Source organism: Triticum urartu, unplaced genomic scaffold, assembly GCF_003073215.2.
Source record: "Triticum urartu cultivar G1812 unplaced genomic scaffold, Tu2.1 TuUngrouped_contig_6926, whole genome shotgun sequence".
Classification (NCBI taxonomy): Eukaryota; Viridiplantae; Streptophyta; class Magnoliopsida; order Poales; family Poaceae; genus Triticum; species Triticum urartu.
The window spans coordinates 294-8385 of record NW_024117727.1 but is presented as its reverse complement, the minus strand read 5'-3'; the positions used below and the strand labels follow the sequence as shown (position 1 = coordinate 8385).

At 48.3% G+C, this 8092-nt stretch overlaps 1 protein-coding gene across 7 annotated transcripts; it reads left to right on the top strand.

The window, feature by feature from the left end:
- The first annotated feature begins 2640 nt into the window (after nt 1-2640).
- Nucleotides 2641-6779, top strand: LOC125531274 (serine/arginine-rich splicing factor RSZ21A). 7 transcript variants are annotated; one of them, XR_007293135.1, is made up of 8 exons: nt 2641-2889; nt 3089-3194; nt 3903-3991; nt 4304-4544; nt 5583-5690; nt 5785-6229; nt 6323-6454; nt 6559-6779. XR_007293135.1 is itself a non-coding variant. In XM_048695685.1 (6 exons), the coding sequence occupies exons 2-6, from the start codon at nt 3106-3108 to the stop codon at nt 5804-5806; spliced, it is 549 nt and encodes a 182-aa protein (XP_048551642.1). In that variant the 5' UTR covers nt 2641-2889; nt 3089-3105; the 3' UTR covers nt 5807-6779. The 7 variants fall into 7 exon arrangements, 1 of the variants encoding a protein (XP_048551642.1); XR_007293136.1 differs by having other exon boundaries at nt 5785-6257; XR_007293131.1 differs by having other exon boundaries at nt 5785-5920; nt 6044-6779.
- The last annotated feature ends 1313 nt before the right edge of the window (nt 6780-8092 follow it).

The window sequence follows — 8092 nt, the reverse complement described above, 5'->3', positions numbered from 1 at the left end:
GGGGGCACCCCATGGACACAACAATTGATCATTGATCTCTTAGCCGTGTGCGGTGCCCCCTCCACCATAATCCACCTCGGTCATATCATAGCGGTGCTTAGGCGAAGCCCTGCGTCGGTAGCATCATCATCACCGTCACCACGCCGTCGTGCTAATGAAGCTCTTCCCGGAAGCTCTATTGGATCGTGAGCTCGCGGGACGTCACCGAGCTGAACGTGTGCTGAACGCGGAGGTGCGGTACGTTCGGTGCTGAGGATCGGCCGATCGTGAAGACGTACGACAACATCAACCGCATTGTTATAATGCTTCTGCTTACGGTCTACGAGGGTACGTAGACAACACTCTCCCCTCTCGTTGCTATGCATCACCATGATCTTGCGTGTGCGTAGGAATTTTTTTGAAATTACTACGTTCCCCAACACTCCTACTACAGAAATATTGCGCCGCTTCTGGGCAGCGAATTAACAAGGACAAATCCTCAATATTCTTCAGCAAGGGCTGCTCGGAAAGCTTGAGGCAGGAGGTTAAACAGATTCTTGCAGTCCAGGATGAGAAGTTGTCTGACAAATACGTTGGTCTCCCTGCTGACGTGGGGAGGGAAAAGGAGGGATCTTTCAATTATCTCAAAGAAAGGATTTGGAAGCAAGTCCAGGGCTGGATGGAAAAGGCACTTTCAGTTGGAGGTAAGGAAGTGCTCATCAAATCTGTTGCTCAAGCAATTCCCACGTATTCCATGGCTTGTTTCAAGCTGCCACGGGGCTTGTGTCAGCATATCAATGGTCTTTTGCGAAAGTTCTGGTGGGCATCAAAGAATGGTGAAAGAAAGACCGTTTGGGTCTCATGGGAAGTGATGTCACATCCCAAATTCATGGGAGGTATGGGGTTTCGCGATATTGAGCTTTTTAACTTGGCCCTGCTTGCTCGACAAGCCTGGCGCCTTCTTCAGGAACCCAACTCCCTCAGTGCCAGGATATTGAAGGCTGTCTACTACCCCACGTCCTCAATTCTTGAAGCTGAGGTGAGCAAGAATCCGTCACAGGTTTGGCGTTCAATAGTCGAAGGGAGGGATACACTTAAACTGGGGCTAGTAAAGCGGACCGGCTCGGGCAAGGACACACATATCTGGCTCGACAACTGGATCCCACGGGACTTCAAGCTTCGTCCAGTTTTCCCAAAATCCTCAAACCCTCCGCAAAAAGTTACAGAGATCATTAATCCGACTACCCTTACTTGGGACGGGGTTGCACTTGAGGAGCACTTCTATGCGATGGACAAGGAAGCAATCTTGAATATCCCTCTAAGCTCTAGGGTCCGAGAGGATTTTTGGTCATGGTATTATGAACGGAAGGGCATTTTCACCGTACAGTCTGCGTACAGGCTGTTGTCATCTACTAAGCAGCAACGAACGGATTGGCTGGAACAAAACGAGGGTCATTCCAATGGTGAGACGGACCGCCGGTCATGGGCCCGGCTATGGGGAGCTCCGGTCCCTTCAAAAGTCAGAGTCTTCACTTGGAGACTATCCTAGACTTCGATCCCGACAGGTGCTGTGCGCCACCACCGAAGCATGGCTGATTCGGCGGAGTGCTCAATATGTCACGAGGCAAATGATTTCGACTGCTGCATGGCTCGGTACGTTTGGGCACTTGCAGATGAAGATCTTACGGAGACTATCATATCAAATAGATCGGAGGATGCTAAGCTATGGATGCTATGGTTGGTTGATACTTTACCCTCGGCGGAAATAACACGTGTGCTCGTAACAATGTGGGCTATTTGGTGGGCGAGACGTCGAGCTATCCACGACAACTAGTTCCAAAGCCCGCTGAGCACTCATGTCTTCATCGACAAATTTTTGGCCGATCTGGAGATGATTCTCGAGAGGAAGACGCAGCCTAAGGACCCGCATGCAAATTCCAGGGTCCTGCATGCGAATTCCAGGGACCTGCATGTGAATATAGGAAATGCAATTGAGCGGGCACAGCCTAGCCTGTGGCTTCCGCCCGTCAGTCATGAGGTCAAGATGAATGTCGATGGCAGTTTCTCGAAGATCGGCGACCGGGCAGCCTCAGCGGTGATCTGCAGAGACAAGCGAGGCACGTTTCTCGGTGCATCCGCCATTATACACGAAGGCCTCCTTGACCCCTCAGTTCTTGAAGCACAAGCATGCAGCGAGGCACTTTTGCTCGCTATGGACCTGCAAGTTCAGTCTATTTGTGTCGCGTCAGATTGTCTAGAAGTGGTGACCAACATAGATGCTGAAGTTCCATACCGATATTTTGCTATCTTGAAAGATATAAAGCACCAGAGGAGGCTATTCCATGATGTAAAATTTATTCATGAAAGTAGGAAACATAATGGGGAGGCCCATGCCTTAGCAAAGGCAGCTGCTTCCCTTAGCTCAGGGCGCCATGTGTGGCTTACTAGCTTGCCCGATATCATCTATATCCCTATGTGTTTGAACGTTTAATAAAGGATGCAGTTGGCTCAAAAAAAAAGAATTTTTATTTTGACAATGATGAACATTTTTTAATAGGGTCAACGGGCCGTAGAATTGGCCAGTCCATTCGGGTGAGGCTTTTCTGGCGGAGCCTCCCGCCGCTCCGCCCCGCTCATAGCCCAATCCAGGGCAAGCCCAGTGGCACGAAAGCGCCCGTGGTTTCCAGAAGGAATCCGACGCAGGCGAGCCCAGCGCCCAAACCCGAGTAGCAATATATCCCTTTCGTCTCGCGCAGCCCCACCTCCCCTCCCGATCACCCCGTGCGTCGCCGTGCTTCTTCCCCGTCCACTCGCCGCGTCGCCGTCCGCCTCCTCCTCCTCACCCACTCGCCGCCCCGGCCGCCGTCCGCCCTCCGCCGGCGTCGCGTCCCTGCAGGCAGACCGCAGAAGGTGCGCGACCGCCCCCCTCTCGAGCTCCCCGAAACCCTAGATCTAATCTCTCCCGCTCGCTCGTCCCCGCGGCGTAGATACCAGAGCTGGGCTCAGCCGCGAGCTCCAGATCTGCCGCTTTCGGCTCGATTGCTGCGACGGCCTGTTCGATTTTCCGCCCGCTTCGGCGAAATCTAATGGCTCTCGGTGTTGTCGACAGGTAGGTGGTCGGCTGCGATGGCGCGCGTGTACGTCGGGAGCCTGGACCCTGCTGTGACGGCCCGGGAGCTCGAGGACGAGTTCCGCGTGTTCGGGGTTCTCCGGAGGTTAGTCATCCGCCTTTGTTCTGGATTCTCTGCGGCTGTCCCTGCTTCCGCTTGAATTGCACGTTTAGGCGGTGAGAATCATGGGCGGAGGATGAGCCATAATCCATGGCGGAACGGCCGACAGTTTTCAGGGAACGATATCATGATTTGGGGATAGATGAGTTTGCGCATTGGCATGTTTTTTTAATTACAATTGAGTTTTCAGGTAGCAAATGATGCTTGGATTATGCAGGTTCTGGAATTCTAGCTGCTTATGCATATCCGTGAATTGCCTATCCGCTAGTATTGTTTTTTTATGGAGATTTTTGTTGTCATGCTACAATTCGTGTATATAATTCTGGTGTCCGTCTATGGATGCATTTTTGCTTATCATAAAAGTTGAATCTATGGACGTCCCTCGGCGAACTCTACCTTGTGTAATCTTGTCATCAGCTGCATATACTGGAGTTGGATACATGTCAAAAATATTTTAATTTACAGCAAAATATGTGGCCAATTTACAGAATCTGAATTCTCTGTTCCGGCCCACTGGGACAAGCCCTGAAGTACCTCTAGAATTGCTTATTTTCTTGACGATGCTTTTGATAAACACATCACCTAAGCATGGTTATGTACCCTTTGCATTAATAAATTTGTTACTTTCTGCCCGTGCTGATACAATTTGCTGGATGCTGATACAGTTTGCTTAATTTTATTTTGTCGTCGCAGTGTATGGGTTGCAAGGAAGCCACCTGGTTTTGCATTTGTTGATTTTGATGACAGGAGGGATGCTCAGGATGCAATTAAAGATTTAGATGGTATGTGACCAGTTGTTTTGTGTGAACGTGCTCCATCAGAGATACAATTAAAGATGTACATGGAAATCTTCCTTATTCTGTTGTATATTGTAACATTGTTTGTTAATGTTTCCATATGCTGTTTTATTCAGTTAACAGAGAATGTCCATCATATCACATGGGTCTTTGTGACATTTGATTTTGTTCACTGAGTTTGTTCGAAGTTTTGCAATGATATTATTTGTACTTCGTAGGATTTGATGTCTCCTTTTGGCTCTGTTATGCCGTAATGATACATTTGCATATCCATGACCATGTCTTTTGCATCTGCAGGCAAGAATGGTTGGAGAGTTGAGCTGTCTCGTAATGCCAGCAGTGGTCGTGGTGGTCGTGATCGATCTGGTGGATCTGAGATGAAGTGTTATGAGTGTGGCGAGTCTGGTCACTTTGCCCGTGAGTGCCGTCTGAGGATTGGTTCTGGGGGCCTAGGCAGTGGAAGGCGTCGCAGCAGGAGTCGAAGCCGTAGCCGCAGTCGGAGCCCTAGGTACCGCAGGAGTCCAAGCTATAGCAGAAGGTAATCAAATAGTTGTTAATATTTTTTTTGAGACAATAGTTGTTAACTATGTTTTTAAGGCGACGCCTTACCGCCTTAGGGAGGGAGGGGGGCGCTTTGGCGCCTATGCGGGCGCTTTGGACGCCTAGGCGCCCGAAGCGGTCGATTTTCCAAAGCGGAGGGGGAGCGCTTCGACGCCTAGGCTAGGGACGCTTTAAAAACATAGGTTGTTAATGTTATGAAACATATATACTTAAAAAAAGTTCATGTTATACTTTGCTGATATGTAGATTCATTACTATCACACATGATCATGCAAAGGATTAGTGACTAGCAGATATGCAATTTGAACCCTTTGATGACATGATGAACAATCTACTTCTCGTAGTGTTCCCTGATTTGTTTCAAAATTATTTTGCGACATTAGGTATAGTTGTGTAAATATGCTGTGGGGGTGGCTATGGTACATGGCTGCATGCAGTTCCAGGCATTGTCTTCTGATTTCTACCTGTTAGATGTTAATCCTCCTGTATCGTTTCTTGCTTCATGGTTGAGTAGTAGACGTGGAAAAGGTGTTTGTAATTGCATGGAAGAATAGCAATTGGGTCATCTTTGCTCTCTTGTTTATTTTCTTGTACTTTGTGAAGTATGCTCAATGATGCCAATTATACAACTGCTAGATTTACATGGGAAAAGGTATGATCAATTTGGGATTGCTATTTTTGGTGCAAAATTACTCGAGCTTGTGGCTACATTAGGCTCCTCAATTTTCTTCTGTTTGACATTGACATTTATCTACCTCTACTATTCACTAGTTGCATTTTGAGTAGTCAAGTCGGAAGGTTTTAGCGCATAAAAAGAATACCCTATATACCAAATCTGTTGTTATTATTTGTCACATTTGCTTCTTATGCTAAATATGTACTCCCTCCGTTCCATATTACTCGTCGCTGGTTGTACTAAATCAGCGACGAGTAATATGGAACGGAGGGAGTAGCTATATTATATTATTACATGAAGAACAATAGATCTGACAAATAAGATATGCTTTGTAAACAGAAGCTACAGCCGCTCTCCAAGGCGTCGTAGTGTGTCACCGGCTCGTGGGCGCAGTGTGAGCAGGTCACCAGTCCGTGGACGTGACGAATCACCTGCCTATGGCAATGGGTAATGCATATCTCAGTATTTTTTTTGGCAGGTACTGATTTACCTTGAATGATTTCTACTGTATGTAATGGGATCGTTACTATTATGGTTCCAGGTATCGCCGCAGCAGGAGCTAAAGCTGTATGTTATGTCTGGAGAGTGTTCTGTTGCAAATATTGCTCTATACCCGTCAGCTATGAACAGTGTCATGTCCCCCATTTGAAACATCCGTCATCGACTGCTTGAGTTTGGTTAAGTTCCCCATAACTTTTACCGCAGTATTATGGTTGTGTTTGATTTCATCTCTAGATAAACTTATGGATGGGTGTATCATTAACTAAGACCAGCTGTCTTTTCTTTTGTGTGTTAAAAAGGCATCGTCCTGCACTGCTTAAAAGCGTCGGCCGGCTACGGCTTTGAGTTATGTCTTCATGGTTTTGCTCTTCGCTCTTCGTTCATCCTTCGCCCTCGCCTGCTCCATGCAAACTGCGTATTAGTTCCTGCAGACGACCCCTCTGCGTCGCGTGTTCTTCGTTGAAGATGCTGCTCGTCAAAAAGCAGTAACGACCTTTCTTCTTTTGCAAATTGGTAAGGTTTGATTGTGCTGATAAATGCAGCTTCTGGAAGTATTAGAAGCGCAAATTTCTTTGTAGGACGAGTCTCCAGAAGCTGCATCTGCTTGCTTCTCTGGGACTGACGGCAAGGTATTTAGTTGAATGGCCTGCACCCTTGCCTCCGAGCCCCATGGCAGGTGATGAGGTCATGTGAGGGGCAATTATACCTGGGTAAGTATTGCAGGAGGTGCAAGCCTTTCTAGACTGCGGTGCTGAGTTGGGCAGTTGGCATCGTTCTTCATGCTCTTCGTTCTCAACTTATCCCCAACATGCAGCTGATCTTCTCCACATTCTGCTTTCTTCACTGCACCTGCGATTGAGACTCCTCGGTAGCTTGTATCTTCCAGTCACATTCCGTTGCTGTTGGATGCAACATATTCGTCAATAGGTTTATTCGAATAATTTGGTTGAGCCTGCATTTGTGAACCTGAATTTTCAGATCCTAGATTGTTCTGACATTTGAGTAATTTGGTTGAGCCTGCACTTCTGTTTTCAATTTGTCGAGTGCTCCCTTGGTTATATCGGTCGGTATGCTTTGCTGGCCTCCTTGCAGCATGAAATAAGTCAGTAATGACCTAAGGATTATCCTAGGTTGGTTTAACTGTTGAATTCTCATCAGGAGAGGCTTCACCTGTGTCGACAGTTCGTTGGTAGAAGACTCCGTCTTTCTTAAGTAGTATCCGAGCCAAATATGTTGCAACCGGCAGAAGAAATCAATAGGTTTAGCATGCTAGTAATTGAGTTTGCACAACACTTGACCTCCCCACCTTTGTCAGTGTTAATGCGATTTCAATTCGTCTCTCTTGATGTCAGCTGAATGTTTTTTCTGCAAGCGAAATGTTCCCTTGGTTGTATCGTTTGGGATACTTTGCTGGCCTCCTTACTGTATTGCTGTTGAAAAGAGCAAGGTTGGCTAAGCTCTGACCCGTCGAATTCTCATGGCTCCGTAGCCATGGCTTTCTTTCTATCATATCACAGTTTTCTGAGCCAGGAACTGCATTTTGCTTCTCTGGGACTGCAGCATTGCCACTTAGCTGGCGAGCACCCCATGCCATGCCACTTTTGCTCTTCATGTCTGAACTGATCGACGGCACACCCGTCGACCTCACTGCACCGCGCGGCCACCGCCCATCGCCACACATTGATTTCTTCAGTATCATGAGGCGTTGAGGTTGGGCGCACCATGCTTGTCGATTTGTCTAGTTGGCGTTGGAAGATAATTACTCCTATGTCTGATCATGCGAGAAACCCGACTCTTGAGTGCGCTTTTTACAAAGCTGGTATGGACATGACGATGCGGACGCTTATGGACATGATCATGCGAGAAACCCGACTCTGGCCGCCACCCTCTGCCTGAGCCCTGAGCTGTCCGAAGGACCACGACGCCGGAAACGAGCGGCGTAGGCTGGCCTGTCGAAGTTCCGTCAGCCGCGGCTGTTTGGCGTGACGAAGATCTACGGCCACACACACACACAAAAAAAAAATCTGCTGCTGATCGGTGGCGTTTAGCTGTTCATCGTACTACGGACGGGAGGGGGAAGGTCGCTGGGTTTGGATTGGGCAGCTGGGTTCGGGGAGCAGACGCATGCGGCGGTTGGCAGCGGCACCGGCATCAAATTAAGGCAGTATGGATGGCGAATTCAACCAGAAAACAGCTAGCAGATGCCGGCGGCCAGGCCGTATTTCTCCTGTCAAGATGCGAGGGCATGATTGGCTGATCGGCACATCACGAGTTTCCGACCCGAGCGCTACACGAGCGCGACGCCCGCTGCTCCTCCTACTTTATCCGCCCTTCAACTTCTTCACGGG